The following is a 21,371-nucleotide window of genomic DNA, read 5'->3' as shown; positions in this document are numbered from 1 at the left end:
CAATCATTCATTCACCAATCAGTCAACCAGCCAGTCCAACAACAGAGCAGTTCCCACAACTCTGAGGCTAGTGGAACATCAGAAGGTAGAGTTGAGTTGTTCCTTTTATCTCCATTAAGTCACCTAAGGCCTCTGAGCCCTATTTCTTAAACCACAAAATAGAGTCAATACCCTGCATGTAGGGTTGGCATAAGAATCAAGTCAGACAATGTCTATGAAAGCTTTTTGTAAACACTAAATCACCAAATGTAACATTATTTATTTGCTTAAACATTATTTATTGTTCATTATCTCATTTCTAATGCCATCGTACCTTCTCATGCTGGCTTTTTGGCCAGTACTTTACCTAGAGTCAGACACTGAGAATGACAGTATAGTCAAATAATTTTATGATTCAAATTGGGAGTCTCCTACTTTATAATCTATCAGGTCTTGCGGTCAGCAACTTGTAAGCTTAAAACTGACATCTTAGATGTTTCTAAAATATTAAAACTTGAAGTAGCCATCATAGTCTGTGAACGTGTTTTTAAAACCAGTAGGGAAAATATGAGGACAATCAAATTTGTTACAAATTTTTCCTGAACCTGGCTGATATGACACATCAAGATGGATTTCACAGTTATACATCTACAGAGGAATGTTGAGAGATAAGATGAAAGTAGCCCTCCTTATTAATCACACATTGTATATTTGACTTCTGCCTCCCTCCTCAGCCTTTAAATCAACTACATCTGGTTTTTGCTACTTAAATGTGCCATTATCGTTTGTATTAAAAGGCAGTTACTCCTACAAAAAGCAGCCCCACTTAATTAAAAAATAATTAACTAGAGTTATATTCATGTTACTCATCACAGCAGCCCAAATAAGAATTTTAGTATAGGTTTTTTACATATTTTTACAGTAGGGTCAGCAGAATTTGGAGACTGTGATGAATGCTTACATAAAGCAGTTATTTTGCTTTGCTGGTGTTACCTTTTACAGTTAAAAACAAAAAGCATAGTAGTACAGAATAGAGAGATAGGAGCTAACATAGATAGAGTAACAAAGCAGCTGATCCTTGATGTAGTCACTATATGCCAGAGGGTGTCCTCCTTTATTGGAGACTGAAACACGTAACTGTATTACACCCAGAGCAAGTTGAGCTCTGGGAAATAACTCCCACTAACCAACTGCATAAGAAGTTGGTGTATAGGGACGCCTGCTAGCTCAGTTGGTAGAGGACGCACCTCTTGATCTTGGGGTTGTGAGTTCAAGCCCCACGTTGGGCATAGAGGCTACTTAAGCAAACAACCAAAAAACTGATGTATAATTATCACAGAGATCTATATTGAAGCTCACTGATGAGTGAGTTCTCTCTCAGTAGAGAAATCTACATAGAAAACCAAGTTATTATTTGAGCTTTCTTGATAAGCAGGGAATTTGACATTGAATAAATTCAGTAGTCTAAATCACTGCTACTCAAGGAAGTTGTTGTTTTGCAAACAAGTTAAGAAGCTTGCTCCAGAATTCCAGAATGTAAATTAAAGCATTACAGCATCACTTTCATCATTGAGAAAGTCTTGCTCCTATATTTATATGCACATACACACATACAAGTGGTAATAGTGTGCTTAGCAACATAGGTAATTTGCTTTCTGACACAGTTTCCTCATTTCACGTCACACTGTTCACAAACAGATCTCATATAGGTAATTCTGTGGACCACACTTTGAGAAGCACTGGTCTTTGCCTGAATTAGAATTACATTGGGAGGCGTGTAAAATACATAGTTGTCTAGTGTATACCCATGAAAATTCTGACTCAGTGTTCTGTTGTCTTGTACCTTCATCTGCATTTAAAAAATGCTTCCCATGTAGCTTTGATAAACATACAAGGTCAAGGAACTACACAATAATATGCAGAGTAATTAAATAGTACTTAGCTGAATAGGTTAGAGATTGAGAACATGGGTTTTGGCGTTGGGAGTTGAGTTATTGTTTTTCTTGGGCAAATTGCTGTGGATTTTCTAGGCCTCAATAGTCTAACCTATAAAGCAGCTATAACAATACATACCATATAAACTTGTAAGGTTTAAGTGCTGTTATAAAAAGAAAGTACTTAGTTCAATACCTACCACATAGTAGACAATCGATAAATGTCAGCTGTAAATGGCATGTAATCACCTCCATGATGAAGATTTGCCTGCCATTTTTGAGAGTGTACTCATTCATAATTTCCAAAAAGAGAGTTAAAGGATGTTATGAGGAAAAGGAAAACATGATGCAGAATCCAAGACAACAGATGCCTGATACTCCGACCTACCTTTCCACTACCTTTCCATTGTTGTTCAAATATGTTAGTTCAATTGGAATAAAGCCAAGGTTAGATGTGGCTTCGTTTAGACCTTACATTTTGTCAAGATAGTTTCTGGATAGCTATTCTAACCTATCAATGTTATATTTGTTTTATAATAAATGTTTGTAAGTTGAATTTTTTTTCCTCTACTTCTAATTTTGGGAATAAAGGATGAAGGGGAGTTACTTTATATTGACCAAGAACATAGTCAGAATTTATTAATAACAATAAGAGTTTTGATTCTAACCTTTCATTTTCTTTATCTTGGGGCAGATTTATGTTTGATAAATAGAAATAAGCAAGAGACGGTGTTAGAAAGTGAACTGCCAGAGTTGCACAAAGGGGAATTTAGGTTTAGACTTTATTTATTACATGACAATAATATTACTATGGATTATAAAATAGTGGATGCATTATGGTTCACTAAATCAGTAAAAATCACGTAGCTGTTAATGATTTGGAACCCGGCTTATGAAGAACAACTTGGCAGAGCTATCAAGTGGTTAAGAGTGTTGGTATGAAAGTTAAGGACTTCAGCGTTCAAATCCAAGTCTGGCTGTTTTTGTGGTGTGTGGCCTTGGACCTGACTTCTCTGGGATGCAGTTTCCCCATATGTGTAATTGGGTAATAAAATGTAGTCACCACACAGTGGTGGGGGAGAATTAAGTGCACTGACAGGGAGGTGCAGGCCTCTTCTGTGTTTTTCAAGCGTGGTTATACTTAGCTTTATTCTCTCAGGTGCCTAACAACCTCCCTCAGAGTGTCACTTAGGAATTCCCCCTGACCCCTGTGGTATAATTTACTTTACAACCATTGTATTCCCTAAGATGGCACCATAGAGGACTAAATGTTACCCAAGGCAAGGAGGGCAAATGCTGCTTTATAGCTTATACTTTCAGTGCTTTTCTGCTTTTTTTATTTTTTTATTTTTTTTAGCTTTCAAAGGAGCACTGAGAATGGTTTTAGCTCATTCCGTGGCTCTGCAGCTCATTTTGTATACTGTTGCCTATACTTGACTATTCTCTTAAAAGCTTGTGTTTGGGGCACCCACCCTCCTCCCACTGCTTGTGTAATTCCCCTAACCCAGCATGGTCTTTTACTTTTCATTACATGAATGAAAGCAGGAGGCTGAGTTTTTCTGAGACCGGTGGTCAATGTGGTCTATTGAAAGACCAGAGAACCAAGATTTAGATTTAAATGATCGTGCTAAGGCTGCTGCATTCTTGCTGGGTGACCTTGGGCTCATCAATGACCTTGTCTGATTCTGTTTCCTCAGCCATAAATAAAACCAAACCAAAACAAATCACGCAAAACAATGAGGCCATCTGTACCTCACTCACATCTTTGCAGTGAGGATTGAAGGAGTTGTAGAAAATAAGAAAGCACTATCCAAGTGCAAATTTTCATTATGATTGTGAGGATTATATATATGTATCAGTATATAAGGAGTTTGTTAGCAACTGGGTCCCTGTGTGCTCTGCTCCCATTTCCCAACTCCCAGAAATGCAGAGGATCCCTGCCAGATGGCTGATTTGCCAGCTGTGTCTTGTTTTGTCATTGTAAATATTACATGCTCCAACTGAGAAGCTTTGCTTATAATGTAGTATGTTTTGTCCTTTATCTCTTGCAGATTGAGAATTACATTGTGGAAAATATGAAGTCGGAGATGGCCCAGATACAGCAGAATGCAGTCCAGAACCACACGGCCACCATGCTCGAGATAGGAACCAGCCTTCTCTCTCAGACCGCAGAACAGACCAGAAAGCTGACAGATGTTGAGACCCAGGTACACCCCTGGGCCAGAGTCGACAAACTCTTAACTGAGCAGAATTTTTTCAACCCTTTAGCATACTCCATAAACACAGAGCACATTTCAACCACTGAGATTGGGGAAACATATACATTTTTGTTTATTGGTAATAACAACAATGACTGCCTGACATGCTATGCATGTTTCTTTTGATTTAATGAAGGTTGGTAGATGTAGCTTTGTGTGTGTTTGCAAAAACAGGACTGGCAAAGGACTTAATCAGCATTTAAATTCAAATAAACACTGCAGCTACCAACTATGATATGATATGTGTCAAACAAAATAACCATTTGGGTCAAATTGGTGCCTTTGATGTACATTTTTGACCTGTCTTGTTTCGCCTCTGATAATACACTAGCCATATGGCACCTGCAGAGTATTTATGCGTTCAGTAGATACACAGGAAAACCAAAATTAACTTAGCAGCAATGTGTAGTTATATATATATATATATATATATATATATATATATATAGTGCCATGGACAACAGCATACTTCTTTATGTACAATCATACTTATTTCAGTACAGATCAGCAAAATGCCCTTTAGTCAGCACTGTCACAAACCTACAATTACAGTTCAGTGAAAATCTTTTTGATGATTTGAAGATGATTTCTTGGTCCCATTTTAACCATGGAAGTAGTTGTTCCCATTACTATTCTGAAACCCAGGGGATGATTCTATCCCAGTGTAGTTGATTTCTGGAATTGAAGCTGAAATAAATTCTTAAAAGATAAACTGAGGCACATTGAATTGTCAAGAGTTTATTTGGGCATACATCAATTGAAATTGAGCAGTATTTAGCTAAAAGTGGTTAGGAACATTCCACTGTGGGAGCTACAGGAAAGGTTGTAACAGAGAAGATGTGGAAGCAAATCAAGGAAATTATTTGATTGATGAGAGCCCAAGCAGTGGCCTTATTTCAGGAAGCCTAGCTGGCTGTTTGTGATTGGTTGTTCCCAATTTTCATTTTCTTCGATTCAGATGCACTGACTCTGGCTTAGGCTTTGATTTACTTAATGTAGGTTACTGAGGCATTAGAGCCACCTCAGTCTAATAGTCTCCTTATTTAATTATTTTAACAATATAAATTAAAAAATAAGATGCAACCTTATTTCCATTTTATTTTGTTTCTGTTAATGACATCACAGATCATATAATGATATTTAAAGATAAATAACAATGACAATTTATCTGGATGGAGCATTATGTGTTATACAAACAGCTTTCCCATGTACAAATAATATTTATGAAAACCATTCAAAGCAGACAAGAGGTCAGAAATTTTGAGCAATTTTTTCACACTGATACAGCTAGTGAGTTGAATCGGCACTCTCATTCCTTTCCTTTTTTTATCTCTCTGGATTAGTAGTACTAATAATTAAACTAATTAAATAAGAACTTAAATGTGGATTACATTGGAGCAGTAAACCACATGGGCTTTGGAAAGTATTTTTTGCTGCACACTATTATCAGATAACTACAGGGGAGGGGGAAGGGGAAGCTACATGTTATAACTAAAAAGTATGAGACTTTATATAATCATTTATTATCATACTAAACAAGTATGGCGATCTATGAACATTGGCTTCTTATGGTATAAATAATATGAGAGTATTTTCTCTTGCTTTTTTTTTTAAGAACAGAATACTCACCTTCTCCTACAAAGCATTCTGTGTATTCAGAAACTGAAACAACACAACCATACTTGACACAACCATACTGGAGTGATTATTTGAAATTTTTATACATTTATGAGTTTTAATGACTTACATGGCAGTGTTTTATTTTTTTCCATCCCCCAAATCCTTTTGAGATATTTTTACTCATTTTCTACCTAGAAGTTGGAGTTGTGGTGGGGGGGGGGGGGTGGGGGGGGAGTCCCATTGTCAGCATCGTAACGTACAAATTGTACATTGGATTTTAAGAGATAAAAACTTGTTCTGCATCCTTAAGGCTAAAAAATATGTACTTTATGGAAAATAGTACAGAAAATTTGTAGGAAAAAAACCGCCTTATAGGGAACAGCTAAAACTAAAGAGTCATTAAAGGCCAATTAAAGTTTATTAGTTGTTCCAAGAAGAATTTCAAGATAGCTAAAACCTGCAAAATATCTTAAAAATCACAAATCTATCAGAACTTGTGATGAGAGACAGGTAGAGAAGGAAGACAATAGCTCAGACCAACTATGTTCTACCTTAAGAAGTAAATCCTGGGAGTTCTTTTCATTTGCATTTTGTTTATTTTTTTAAGTTTATTTATTTATTTATTTTTTGAGAGAGGAAACATGAGTGGGGGAGGGATAGAGAGAGAATCCCAAACCGGCTTCATGCTGTCAGTGCACAGCCAGACCCACAAACTGTGAGATCTTGACCCGAGCAGGAGTTGAACACTTAACTGACTGAGCCAACTGTGTACCCCTTCATATTCATTTTAATGTCTTCTAATTGTCTGTGCTACTGTAAAGCTGTTTTCATGTGAATGTGTACACATGTGGTGCTTTGTTGAACCTTTGCAACAGGCCTTGTTTGTTCTACTTAGACATAGCCATTCAAGTGCACTCAAGTACAGATGCAGGGGCAAGTTTGCAGAATGAATCCTAAATTGTTTCTTAATCTAAATGTGTTCTATTCTTTAATAATCAGCATTTATAAACGAATAGACCCTTTGGGCTATCCAAGTATGCTCCTACGTTTTTGTTCCATGTTAATTCTCCTTTGTTTCACATTGGTAAGTGCTACTTTTCCTAAACTGACTTCAGGTTCTCAATTATTTTGGGAACTTATATCAATGGTTTTGCAACATATTTTAGTGTTCTAACTTTTACATGATAATGGTATAAAGACAAGTAACTTACTGCTTTCTAGTCCACTGTCTAGACCTTCCAGAACTTAACAAAAGGTGGCAGAAACATGGTTTTACTGTAATGGCAATTAAAAATACTTATATGTTTAACAAGCACCATAATCAGAAAAGAAATAGATAATGAGCACGTCTAAATGACCCTGCTAGCCACAGTGGTGAGAATCAGGTGCCAACACCATGCCCGTACCTTCCTCTTCAGCCTAGCTTGTAGTGTTTTTCTCACTCTGTTATCAGTTTGTACCAATATCTCCTTTACTTCCAGTTCCTCTTTCCAAGTGTGCACTATGAAGGAGTTAGTTTCAGACATTATTCATGTCCCTTCCTGTAGTGGAAGTCTATTTCTGACTTCTCCCACGGGCCTATTTTGATTAGAGGTACACTAATAGACAAACTGTATTAGCATTCACCTCTCATAATAGGTGTTTGGCTCTGTTCTAAGCAATTTTACATATATTAGCTACTTAATAATTTAAAAAAAATCCTTTGGGGCAGGTACCACCATCATCCCTTATATGTAAGTGATGAATCACTAAACTGTATTCCTGAAGTCATTATTACAATATATGTAAACTAAATTTAAAAGTTAAATTTAAATAAAATAGAATTTAAATAAATTTAAATAAAATTTAAAAATTAGAAAAAAATATAGTAAAGATGTGGGAACTGAAATCCAGAGAGGTGAAGCAACTTGTCCTGAGTGAAACAACTAGTGGTAAATGTTAGAGCAAAAATTTTACTCCAGGAAGTCTGGCATCACAGTCTACATGCCTTACTGGCTCCCTTTGTGTCTATTCTGCCTCTCTCAAGGTTCCTTTCTCTCTTTAAGATTGTAGAAACTAAATGGGCCCAAGCACAGGGTAAGATGGAAATCAGAAAAGACAAAAGTAATGTGAACCTAATAGTAGCAGCTGAAAGTTTTCTATAAATGATAAGGATACTGCTGCTGTTGCTGTTCTGCTCCTGCTGATGGCACCACCAATTATTGCCATTTTGCCATGTGCCTGCGCATTGTCTCATGTGATCCTAGAATCCAGTGTTATCCTTGCCATTTGCTGGCTGTGTAACTAACTATAGGGCAGTTCCTTAGACACTTAGCCTATGTTTCCTCTAATTTCCAATTATTTATATAGGAACCATAGTCTTAGGAATGGAATTTAACCGAATTTTAAAAGGTATATTTTGAGTGTCTTCTTAATGCAAGAGGTTTTAATAGGTACTGTATAGAATACAGTAAGTAAAGCAATCCTTATCCTCAGGTAGCTTAATTGAGTTAATGTGGCAAAACTTGTCTAAACCATTTCTTCCTTAACTTTCCATCAAATAAGTTAGCTATGAAGCCATTTCTTATTGCCATAAAAATGCATCTTTCCAGTCTCCTACTGTGGGGGTTTCATTGACCAATGACCCCAGCTGCTGTACTCTGAAATCCATCACTATGTTGATGCAGAAGGCACAATTCCCAGTGACACGTTGTAGTAGCAATACTTAGTCAGACCTGCCCCTGGGAGCTGTTGGACTCCACTGACACATGACTTTGGCTAAGGGCTCTCCCTCAGCCTTGCTGAACTTTCTCACAGCTTCCCTGGAGGCCAAGATTTCCACTCAGTCTTCTTTCCTTCCCTTTCTTCTTCACTGTGATTAGACCTGCATCCTAGTCAGAAGGTGCTCCTAGACACCTCTGTCTTCTTCCCAACTTTCCTTTACAGGCATTCCCCCTAATAAATTTCTTATATGTGTAATCTCATTTTGTCATCTGCTTGTCAGAGGTCATACACCTGTTGTTTGGACTTCAGTTGTACAATTGCAAGTTTAAGCCAGTTCAGGAACAGATTAGTCAATGAGCATCAGTCTCTAGACAGAAATAGGTTTGAGAAGGCAGCTCTCAAAGTTGAGCCACTGGGTTTCTTTAACTTGAAGAGAGATAGTTGAATAAATATTTAACCTTGGCCTAGTTAAAATGGCAGTAAAATGAATTTGCTAATGGGTCATCCAAGAAAAATACCCTGGTAATTAACTTTCTCACAAGGTCTGGAAAAAGTATTTGATAACCCATTTGAGGAGGTCTCAGTGAATTATGACCCACAGGTCAAATTTGAATTTCCAGCTCCTTTTATAAATAAAGTTTTTATTGAATACAGCTACACTCATTCATGTATATGTTGTGTATGGATGCTTTCCCAATAAATTTGAGTTGAGTAGTTGTGCCAGAAACCATATAGCCCACCAATATATTTATTATCTGTCCCTTTATAGAAAAAGCTGGCCACCCCTTGTACTAGGATACAAATTTCTAGAGAGCAAGGATTTTCTCTGTCTTGTTCACTGCTCTTTTTATAACATCACTTGGTACACAGTAGGTTCTCAATAAATGCTTGTCAAATGATTATATTAACTTATACTAGTCCCTTCATTTCTGTAGATTTCGGCCCAGTGCTCCTAAAATCAAAGGTAGTGTCCTAAAGATTATATGTTGATGATTCTTTATACCCATAAATAGCTGATGGGTCAGAATAGGACTTTGAATAGAAGCACTCTACCGCAAAGTTACTCTGACCAACTAAGAACATTGGATGACAGCATTTTCTGTATACTCTAAGAAGCATGAGAAATTTGGCCACTTTCCTGCTTCATAGTGCTAGTTTAGTGTTGGAGTGGGGAGAGGAGAGAAATCAGATATCATTAGCCATGACAAGCAGAAGATGTCGATGTCATGGTGATTTGAAAGAAACAATTTCAATAGCCATGAGTCTATTGACTGAGGGAAGGTACCTTTCTTAGCCAGAGTGAAGCTGCTTGTGTACAGCTACATGAGCCTGTAGGAAAGAAGTCAGACTCCGGAGACAAACTACCTGGGTTCCATTCTGACTCCTCTGTGCATTAGCTCTGTAATATATGCACTGTCTGTACTAAACTCCATAACCCAATGAGATTTTCCTTGTGCTATTTATATATAATATAAATAAAATATAAAATATTACAGATAACAATTAGATAGTATTAATTCAGTAACATTATGATGACTAAGAGTAACAGTAACTGTCTAAGATTAGCTAATTTTCACCTTCAAATTTCCTCAATTGTTCTACAAAAATTTTCATAGGTGTTTTATTTTTTTTTAAGATGTAATATAGTCCCTTTTAATTTGGAGCACTCTTTCGATTTTTTTTTTCTTCAGGTTTTTAAGACACCTGGCCCATTGTTTTTGTAGAGTGTCCCATATTCTGAACTTCTCTGAGTATTTCTTTGTGATGCATTTTAACTTATTCATTTTGCACAGTTCCTTTAAACTGGAAGTTAAGTCTAAAGGCTCAATCAGATTGAGTTGAACACTGTGGTGGGAGTTCTTTGTAGAATTACTCACCACTCCCTATTATCTGGAAGCACAAATGCCAGCTTGCCGCACTCTCAGTGATGCTATTTTAACTCAGGGTAGAAGCATCCATGTCTCGCCGTCTTAGTTGTCTACTTTCCCTTTGGAAAGTAGCAGATAACCTGGAGGGGGTACTTTGTCACACTGCCCACTATTGACCAAATAAATTCTTTCACCAAGTTTTAAAATGGTGATCTTCTGATTCCTTGAACACATAGCAGCCTTTATTCCATTGTAAAAATCTAATTATCAAGACATCATATTTTGTGTTACATTTTTCATTTGAAAAACAAAATTAAAGTAAAAAGAAGTATAAATTACAAACAAACCTGATTTCAAAGCTAACATGCTAAGAAGGAAATGTTCTTTTGTGGGAGATTTTCCTTTTAAGCAAGATCAGAGGCACTCTTAAAAGTATTAAAGGGAAGCTGGCTGAAATTCTCTAACTCACTTTGGTTGCAAAACTAGTAATTTTTATTTAAAAATTTTTATTTTTCAATGAAAGAACTAACATTTTAGAGTTCATAACTTCTCAGTTTCAAGTCTTATGTCTTACATAAGGAAGATACCCCTCCCTCCGTACTTCCTTCCTTCCTTCCCTTCTTTCTTTCTTTCTTTCTTTCTTTCTTTCTTTCTTTCTTTCTTTCTTTCTTTCTAGATGTACATTGGAATATGTTTAGGCTAAACAAAATGAAATGTCTTAGTCATTTTAATGGAACACTTAGATTATTGCTAAGCAGCAAGTTTCACAGACACATGGCAAGAAAGTATCCAATTTATCATAGTTTCTTGTACAATTCTCATGGTAGCTTGTTTTTGAACTGTAGGCCTGTGTTAATACATCAGTGGAGAGAATTGAAATAAAGTGGTTATTTGGTCAAAGTGATGGGAAAATAAGAGAAGGGATTGGCATTTGTTCTCAGGAGTGACCTGAGATGACCTGACACCTAGCCTGGACTAAGTGAGATTTGAGATCTGTCTCTCTCCTTCTCTTATATTCAGATGCTTCTTTAGATTTAGATTTTAGATTGTTATCATTGAAGGCCCACTTAACATTCACATGGCCTGCTACCCTCTCCCTGACAATGACCCAACTTGAAAACTAACTCACTGTCCATTGTCTAGTATATCATCCAACAAATAGCTCTGACTGTGCCAGTATGCCACCCATGCTGGGCACTGGCAGTTTGGAGGGCTCCAGATGGAGTAGTCCTGCCTCTGTGTAACTGACATCCTCCTGGGGGTAGAGAAACAGCAAATGAGTGAACAGAAGATAATTTCCAATAGCGATGATTTTATAAAGCCAATAAAACAAGGGTGACTTGATGGAGGATGATGGGGGAGTTGTATTTCAAACAGTTGCCAGGAAGGGCCTCCATAAGGAAGAATTGATTGATAAGAAATCAGCCATGCATCTGGGATATGGTGGGCAACTGCAAATGCAAAGGCCCTGAGGTAGCAATGAATTTGGCATGTTGGGGTGGCAAGAAGAAGGACAATGTGGTTAGAGCATAATAAAACAAGGAAGGGAATGGCAGGATGAGATCTGAGAAGTAAGTAGTGTTCTGATCACATAGACCATGTGGGCCAGGCTAAGAACTTTGGAATTTATTCACATTGCAAAGAGAAGCAATTAACATATTTAACATTGGTGATGACATAAGGTGACTTAAAAAGATCATTCTGGTGTTATGTAGCAAACTGACTGGAGGTAGGACAAAGTGGAGAAAAATTAGGAACTGTTATAGTCTCCAGACTTACATATAGACAGCTTCATTTTTAATTTTAGATAGCTCAATTCTCTTCTCAGTGTTCTCTCATGTGACATAGAGAACAATTTTTGTTCTTTGTAAAGTAAAAATTTTGGTATTTGAGAATGTCTGCAGTTGTGAGCAGAGTGTATGGTGAATGAGGCAGAAAATGGATTTTGCTTAACTGCATATAATATGCCTGATTCAGTGAAACAATGTACCTTTCATTCATTCAATCAATATTGAGTGTCTTTCTGTGCCAAGCACTGTTCTGTCACCAAAAGATACAGATGTCTCATCCCTTATTTAATTATTACAATATATTAATACTATTAATAATTAATTATAATATAACATAATATTATATATAGTATAGTATCATTACTATAATATATATTATATTATATATATATAATACTATATATATAGTATAGTATCATTACTATAATATAATATATATATTATATATTATATATATATATTATATATATATTATATATATAATATAGTAATGTAATAATGTAGTAAATGTAGTAAATAAATGTAGTAAATAAAATAATATATATAATATATTATAGTAATGATACTATACTATATATAATATATTACATAATATATTATTATATATTATATACTATATATGATAATATATAATTATATAATATATTATATATTATATACTATATATTATATATTATATTATAATAATAATACTATACTGTATCTAATAATTAGTATAGTATAGTATAATAATATATAGTATAGTATTACTATACTATATAAATTATATATAAATTATATAATTATTACTATACTATATATAATATAGTATTAATATAATACTATACATAGTATTATAGTATTATTACTATACTATATATAGTATTATATATAATTATATGTATAATAATATATATTATATATTAATTCTAGTTAATAAACAAAAAACTTGCATAGAAAAAATGTTTACCAGTTCAAAATTAAATTGTGTGTATCCCCAATCCTTACATTCTCTACCATTCTCTCCTCTGGGCTGCTTTGAACTCTGTCCTCAAATCCCAGTTTCTCTTGCTCCTGTTTTTCCTCAAATGAAGTGACTCAGTAGAGGAAAATATTTTTTTTTAACTCTAAAACACTTCATAAGTATTGATTAATAGTAGTAACTTTTAGATTGGCTTTCGGATCTATATTTATGACAATTTTATGAATGAATCATAGAAACTTCAAACTTTTTGTTGTTTATTTATTTTTGAGAGAGAGAGAGAGAGCGCAAGTGGAGGAGGTGCAGAGAGAGGAGGGGACAGAGGATCCAAAGTGGGCTTCATGCTGACAGCAGCGAGCCCAACTAGGCTCGGACTCATGAATGTCGAGAACATGACCTGAGCCAAAGTTGGTTGCTCGATCGACTGAGCCACCGAAGTGCCCTGAAACTTCGAACTTTTTAAAGCACAAATGCCCCATCTTGCTATTTTCTTGCCCACTCCTTCACCATCCAACACGTCACCCCTCCCCCACCATGGGACTGAGACCTAGGTGAGGAGAGTGGGATCAAGTCATGCAAAATGAAATAACACATGTACAGAGGCAGATCCTGTCTTTATTTTAAAATTATACTATGTTGAGCATGGATATTTTTGCACTAATTTTGATCTTTCAAAATGTTGCATTAAAATATTATCTTGATTACTGAATTTCTTGACATCTGCTTAGATTTTACAACTGAGACAATTGCCTCTCTCATCTCTCCCTAGTTCTTGTCCTGCTCTCTGGCAAATCCATCCCCTTCCCCCACAACCTCTCATAGCCCAAGTCTAACCCTGGTCGTATCAGTATATTTTGAAAAGGTTATGTGCATCTGATGTAATCCCAGGTTTAGACCTGCTACAGAAAAGGAGGAAAACTCTAATAGTGTCATTTTTAGAGGAGGACATATAGATTGCTATTGATCCTCCAGAAGGATTTCCAGGTCCCTTTCAAAAAGTAATTCTTTTTTTTTTTTAAGGTTTTTTTTTTTTTTTTTTTAAATTCTGAGAGAGAGAGAGAGAGCACAAGTTGGTAAGGGGGAGAGAGAGAGAGGGAAAGAGAGAATCTCAAGCAGGCTCCATGCTGTTAGTGCAGAGCCCGACATGGTACTTGAACCCACAAACCTCCACAAACTGTGAGATCATAACCTGAGCTGAAACCAAGAGCTGGGTGCTTACCCAGCTGAGCCACCCAGTAAGAAAAGTGTGATGGTTTTAAATTTTCAAATGACATAGGAAGCTTTTAAGCTAATTATACTTTTTTTTCCTTGCTTTGTTTACCACCCTTAGAGAAGACTCAGGTAGAAGGGGTGGACACAACAGAGATAGGGAGGAATAAAGACAGTGGCACAGTTTGAAGGCATCTTATAGGATTGAAGTGTGTGATGTGTTTTTTTGGAGAATGAACCCAAAGCCTTTGGGCTTATGACTCACAGGCTCATGTTATATTAAAGCCTGACTAGCAATATGAATCTTGATGATTCAAGATAAGTTGAACATTTATATTTTCTAGAGTACCCAGTGTAGTGCAGTTGAAAAGAATACTACAGTCTGTCTTCAGTGCAATCTGGGTTCCTGGTCACTTCATTTGCTCAGATGAAGACCCAAAATGGTTTAACTAAACCTCTTAGCGTTCTGTGTAGAACATTAAAATTAGAGTCACACTATATGGGTTCAGAACCCAGTCCTTCCCTTGGTTCCTGCGTCAGTTTTGGCCTCTCTCTGAACCTTAATTTCCTCATTTATAAAGTGATGGTAACAATTCTTCCTTAGTGTGTTATGTGCCCATGTCCATAAAATGACATGATATCTGGAAGAGCTGGCATGACCTAATATGATAGTTATTCAATAACTTTGTAGTCATTAATCTGTCTAAACTATGTCAAGAGCTGTTTACACATTTATAATTAATTTTTTTAAGGTAAGGGATTGAAGCAGGCAAATTTTACTTGCCTATTAGCTATTAATTGTTGTATACAATATCTAAGACTTTATAATAATTCTCATCATATAAATATTGGAGGCAAGCAGCACAATAGAATAATATCCTAGGGATTCAGGACATGAACATTTATATATGAACATGGATTTAACAATTCAATTTTCTCATTCAACTGCAACCTCAGTCTCAAATGAATACAATGATTAGGACACATTGTAAAACATTAATTAGTAGAATGTAGACCATTTAATTAATTATTCTGGAAGAAGTATCATTTTAAAAGGAAACACAGCTGAATGAAAAACTAAAACTTCTTTTCAGTCTTTGTGATTGAAGTTTGAAATGTTTTTATCTTTTATCTTTTATCTTGAGGTACTAAATCAAACTTCTCGGCTTGAAATACAACTGCTAGAGAATTCATTATCAACATACAAGCTAGAGAAGCAGCTTCTTCAACAGACAAATGAAATCTTAAAGATTCATGAGAAAAACAGGTGAGGATTGTTGTATTCCAAATATTTACAGATGTACTTATTTTTATCCTTCACCTTTCTGTCAACACTTAAAAAAAAAGATTGAGGTGGTTTGCAAAAATGGAAATATAGAGGCAATATAAGAAGAATAATACTGTTGCTTACACTCTTGAAACATTTGCTTTTTATAACTTTTAGCACTAATTTATCTAATGTTTAGTTGTGCAAATTCTACCATATCCACAAAAATTGATTCTATGATTGAATTCAGTGACACAAAATAGTGACAGTTTTCAGCAGGATGAAATCTGTAGCAATAGAGGAAAAAAGTAGTCTCTGAAACTCTATAACTTGAATTGTCACTCTATCTGCCCTTAAACTTTCACAAAACTACAAGATTGTTGAATTCAGAGATCTTGCACTAGAGAGAAGCAGATTTTATTTTTCCCAGAAAAGTATTTACGTGTAAAGCTAATTTAAGAGTTGCTCACCAACCACCCCCCCCCCTCCCCGGCCTTTTCCCCATTTAAAGTTATTTACTCTGGATATAATAATTTATTTAGTTTTATAGATGTGTTTTATAAACTGTGAATCATCTCAGGTAAGTGAAATGGGACTTAAAGATCACCCCAGAGGTGGGATGGTATATAGACTATATCATTTTGAAGTTATTGGCATTCATGATGGATAATTCAATCAAAGCAATGACCTCTGTAGGACAAATGCATTGCTTGTTAAGTGGCTTCTGGATATTTGAATGGCTTGAAGACATTTCAGTTTTTGTCCATTATATTGGGTTTAAAACCATTGTGTTGCTAGAAACTAGTTCAATACCTTGTGTCATTAGAACTAGAGTTTCCATCATGTTTCTCACCAGGAAGTTACCTACGAGGACTGCTGTTTCTCTTACTTTACAGATGAGGGGATAGACTTAGTGGAAGTGAGTGATTTGTCCAAGGTTACACAGCTTGCTGGTGGCACAGCTGGGAATGTAATTCAGGTTTCTTTCTTCCTAGCCCTGCTCTTTCCACTGTAGCACATGGTCTTTCAATACCACTATCTGCAGCCTTGAAAGATTCCCTAACTATACATTAAAAGTAGCCCTTAGTGACAACAATTACAGTGGAACTTATACATGAAGAAGATAAACCTGACTGTTGATTTAGAGTCTGAAAGGGGTCATGCATACTCTATGACTTGTATTTCTAAGTTTTACATTTATTTATCTTTGTACTGTGTCACGGGGTAAACTGTATAACTATAAATAAACTTGACAGGACTTGACCCTGAACTGGTTGCATAATGAAATGTTTTGGAATTGAAAATCCTGCTGAAAAGTACCATTTATTCTCCTGCTGTTTCACAGTAACCAGACATATACATGTAGCAGGTATATTTTACTTCAACCATCCCTCGGTTTTAGGGTCCCACCATGCTTTAACTTGGTTGCTAAAAGTGAACCCCCTTATAGTCATGTATTTCAATATGCTACTGTGAAAGCTTTGTCTAGGAATGGGTAAGTAAAATGAAGTTTTTACCTTATTTTTCAGTTGTTTTTGTAATTACATAAATAACAGACCCTTAATGTAGAAAAAGGAGAAAGTACACAAAATAAAATGAAAAACCACAATCCTGACACATTGAGAAAGCTGCATATGTTGCTATATGTTATATAAAAACATATATTTTTTGTGGAAAGCTGTGTCATGCTATACACACTGTTTTTCAGCCTGCTTTCTTTGGAAACAGATACCTTTTCTCATGAATAAATATTCATCTAATATCATTCTTAATAATTGCATGGTATTTCGTTTTAAGGTATAACCTAGGGTGCTTTCAGTCTCTCACTAAGTATGTTACCATATATGATTTATCTTTTAAAAAGTTGTCAGTATGAATCCACATTCTTCAGTTCTTCCCCTGCTGATATGTGTATTATCTCTTGGTCCGCATCTGACACTTGAGCTGTCAGGATACCATAAAAAAACCCGGGAGGACTAAAAGGTCTCACTCTTAACTACAAAAACAACTGCTGTCCCTTAAGTGTCACTATACTCAGCTCTCTCTCTCCCTCTCCCTCTCCCTCTCTCTAGGTGGCTCTGCCTCTTTCTTTTTCCCTCTTTTCTTCTCATATTCATTCTTTCTTTTCCTTTTTCTTCTTCTTTTTCTTTTCTTGTTTCTTAAATATATCCCTTCTATCTTATTTCCAAATAATTTTGGGTTTTTTATTTTTCCATCATAATTCTTGATATGGCACGTAGTATCATTTCCTACTATGGAATTCTCACCATGAAATTGTCTGTTGAAGGGAACCTGCTTACAAGTTGTTCTCTCTATTCCATTGGTAAAGCTGAGTCAAGGTTCAAGCACTTGAAAGACCTCTGCTTCAGGCCAAGTAAAAGAGGCTTGTCCTGGGCCACAGCCTCTCAGAAGAGGCTCTTTATCCCCAGTACATACCTGCCTTCTGCTGATGGATTTTTTTCCCTTATTAAATTCTAATTTCTAAGGAAAATTCAGGCCTTCTTATATTACAAATCACAACACTTATTGCTAGTGATGTTTTTTTCAGAGTTGTAACAATTCCTTTTTCCAGAAATATAACTATTTCACAATGAATTCAGGGATTTAGGTTTTCACTTGAAATTTCTCAGTGCTCATGCCTGAAAAAACTTACATGCATCTTTTCCTCCTACTCTGCACTCCTCTCTCTCTCTCTCTCTCTCTCTCTCTCTCTCTCTGACACTCAAGTATAGCATTACTTCACCTGTGGTTCCTGAGGGCATTTTTCTATCAGTGTGCCCTATCTCCTGACATTGCTGTATCTCTGTAGTAATCTGTGTTCGTGTTGAAGGGTCAAATGTGTTTAGCGGAGGGTTGGTGGAATATTTGTTCTTAAACCAGGTATAGTCTTCTATGAACCACTTAAAGTAAAATGTGCTTTACTTTATTTAAAAAAAAATATCCTTTTGTGATGTACAGCATACTTCCCCTGTTGTGTTTATTGTTATTGTTTATTTCCCTATGTAAAATGGAATTATAGGAACTCTGCCCAGCACTTTCTAGAGCAACAAAGAATTACTACCCCCCCAACACCATTTAAGTGGATTGAAGGTCAAAGTCATACGTGAAGCTGTTTATATATTTTTAAAGAAGCTTATTGATTATCCCTACCCATTCCTTAAATAAATCTTAATCCTCCAAATGTAGCAAAAAGCTATTTCTACATTTAGGCATGTCTGAAATGTAGGAACAACATGCCTTTAGTTGGCCAGGTCTGGTTTGGATCAGCTAATACACTTTGCAAAGGGGATTATCTAAATTAAGCTTTGCTTCCTCCCCATGGAATGTCAGGGGTTGTGTCTGGGTGTGTGACTTACCAGCTTTCAGTGTGATGGGGCCTCAGCTGCCAAGTTGGTGAGCTGGCCCTTATGAGGGTCCACCACTTTGGCAGAACAAGGAGGAATATTTTATGGATGGGATTATACTACACAATCATGCTGAGAGGTCCTGCTGATTTACATCCTGACAAATTAAATGCATCACTTGTAGGGTTGAAAAAGGATTTTGGGGCTCATTAGATTCACTTCTTTATCCACTAAATGGCCAAAGGCACAAAGCAAGAATAGGATTAGCAACATTTGCTCTACTGTTTGTTTTCCTAACAGTCTAGTAGGGGGTGACTCCAAAAAGCTTCCAGTTTGCTTTCTTTAGGAATTTTTTTTTCTTTTGTTGGATGCTATCCTAATCTTACAATGGTTTTGTTCCTTACCTCAAGGAAAGAGCATTTGGAAGTAAGAGATGAGTAATTGGCCCATGTAATTGAAATTATCAACCAAGAACCCAAGAAATTATTAATGTTTACCTTGCACATAGGGGGCTGGATCACAAAGTGGAACATGTAATTGTCAACTTTTATTAGATTCCTCTAGTATATTTCCTGTCAAGTCAACTCAAGACCATAGAAAAGAGAGATGGATGGGGAAAGATATCATAGTTCAAATCCTTAGAGCTGAACCAAATATGTAACTGAATGTTTTGATCTAAAAGTTTGGTAAACTGATTGGGTTTCAAGACACCTGTCCATCTCTGTCTTAACCCCAACTTTTTCCAAGGTGGGAGCAGAGCCAGGCAAAAAATTATTCCAGAAGAAATTATTCTGCCTGACCAGGAGGGCACACAGGAAGGGAAAGGAGCATCTTATGTACACAAATATGCAGTACTAGGGCTTTCCTGATACTTGTGTTGAATATATAGAGTGAATATTAGGGAAATTTCTGGTAACACCCATCCAGTGACGTGAAACTACACATGTGATGGACACTCCAAGATAATTTTATCAAAACTATCTGCTACCTACCTAATATCAGGCGAACATCTGTGCCAGGTGCTTTACCTACATTACTGCTAATCCACCAACTAATTCTGCAGAGTATCTATTATTATTTCTATTTTATATAGAAAGGGAAGTTCACAAAGGTCAGGTTTACTTGTCCATGACCAAACAGCTAGTTTATGGCAAAATTAGTGTTCAAGTCCATAATGATTTCCTGTCTTAAATATTATAAAAATATTTTTTCAACATGATGCAGCCTCAAGACTAATTGATGTGGCTGTCAAGTATCCTCGTAATACAAACAGATATAAGTTTAAAGAAAGGGGTAAGCCAGTTGTTTTTGGCCTATTCCTATATAGATCATTATTTATTCCTGCTAATACTGGAGTAGGAAATATAAAGTATTTATTTTACCTTGGGAATTCACTGAACTGATTTGACAAGCCTCATCTATCTTCTAGCTGGAATTTATGGGAAGTTACTAAGTTAACTAATTTTAAGTGATTGAAATGTGTGTACTTTCAAGATGCTAAATTATATCTTACAAACAAATTACTGTCATGGCATAATAAAATATTGATTTTAATCCTGAAGATGCTTAAAGAAATGAAAAGTTAAGTCACAGTCTTTAAAGCCATCTTCCATTTGATAAGTTCTTTACAAAATACTAAGGTAAAATTCTGCTAACTTCTAGCATTAGATTAGGCTGAATTATATTAGTTGTGTATAGTAGGGATCAATAAAAAGTATTTCAATTTATATTACTCTGTTCTGTACCTTGTAAATGGAATACCTACAGATTGATTGAATGGAACATTTTTTTCCTCCACTCCTGTTTTTTTTTTTTATTTTATTTTTTATTTTTTTTAAATTTACATCCAAATTAGTTAGCATATAGTGCAACAATGATTTCAGGAGTAGATTCCTTAATGCCCCTTACCCATTTAGCCCATCCCTCCTCCCACAACCTCTCCAGTAATCCTCAGTTTGTTCTCCATATTTATGAATCTCTTTTGTTTTGTCCCCTCCCTGTTTTTATATTATTTTTGTTTCCCTTCCCTTATGTTCATCTGCTTTGTCTCTTAAAGTCCTCATATGAGTGAAGTGACATGATTTTTGTCTTTCTCTGACTGACTAATTTCACTTAGCATAATACCCTCCAGTTCCATCCACGTAGTTGCAAATGGCAAGATTTCATTCTTTTTGATTGCTTAGTAATCTCCATTGTATATATACACCACATCTTCTTTATTCATTCATCCATCGATGGACATTTGGGCTCTTTCCATACTTTGGCTATTGTTGATAAACATGGGGGTGCATGTGTCCCTTCGAAACAGCACACCTGTATCCCTTGGATAAATGCCAAGTAGTGCAATTGCTGGGTTCTATTTTTAGTTTTTTGAGGAACCTCCATACTGTTTTCCAGAGTGGCTGCTCCAGCCTGCATTGCCACCAACAAGGCAAAAG

General features: G+C 35.9%; 1 protein-coding gene across 7 annotated transcripts in view; it reads left to right on the top strand.

The window, feature by feature from the left end:
* The window catches only part of ANGPT1 (angiopoietin 1), a 363,665-nt gene that overhangs the window by 260,055 nt on the left and 82,239 nt on the right, over positions 1-21,371 (top strand). For 6 of the 7 annotated variants that reach the window (XM_053896598.1, XM_053896597.1, XM_053896599.1 and 3 more), the window contains 2 exons: positions 3,965-4,120; positions 15,468-15,589. In XM_053896598.1, the coding sequence (XP_053752573.1) occupies positions 3,965-4,120; positions 15,468-15,589 (278 nt within the window). Of the gene's footprint in view, positions 1-3,938; positions 4,121-15,467; positions 15,590-21,371 lie in introns of all 7 variants that reach the window. The other variant, XM_053896601.1, reaches the window with a different exon arrangement.

The sequence above is a fragment of the Panthera pardus genome, unplaced genomic scaffold, assembly GCF_024362965.1.
Source record: "Panthera pardus isolate Hobbes unplaced genomic scaffold, ASM2436296v1 HiC_scaffold_7, whole genome shotgun sequence".
Classification (NCBI taxonomy): Eukaryota; Metazoa; Chordata; class Mammalia; order Carnivora; family Felidae; genus Panthera; species Panthera pardus.
This window is presented reverse-complemented; position numbering and strand designations above follow the sequence as displayed.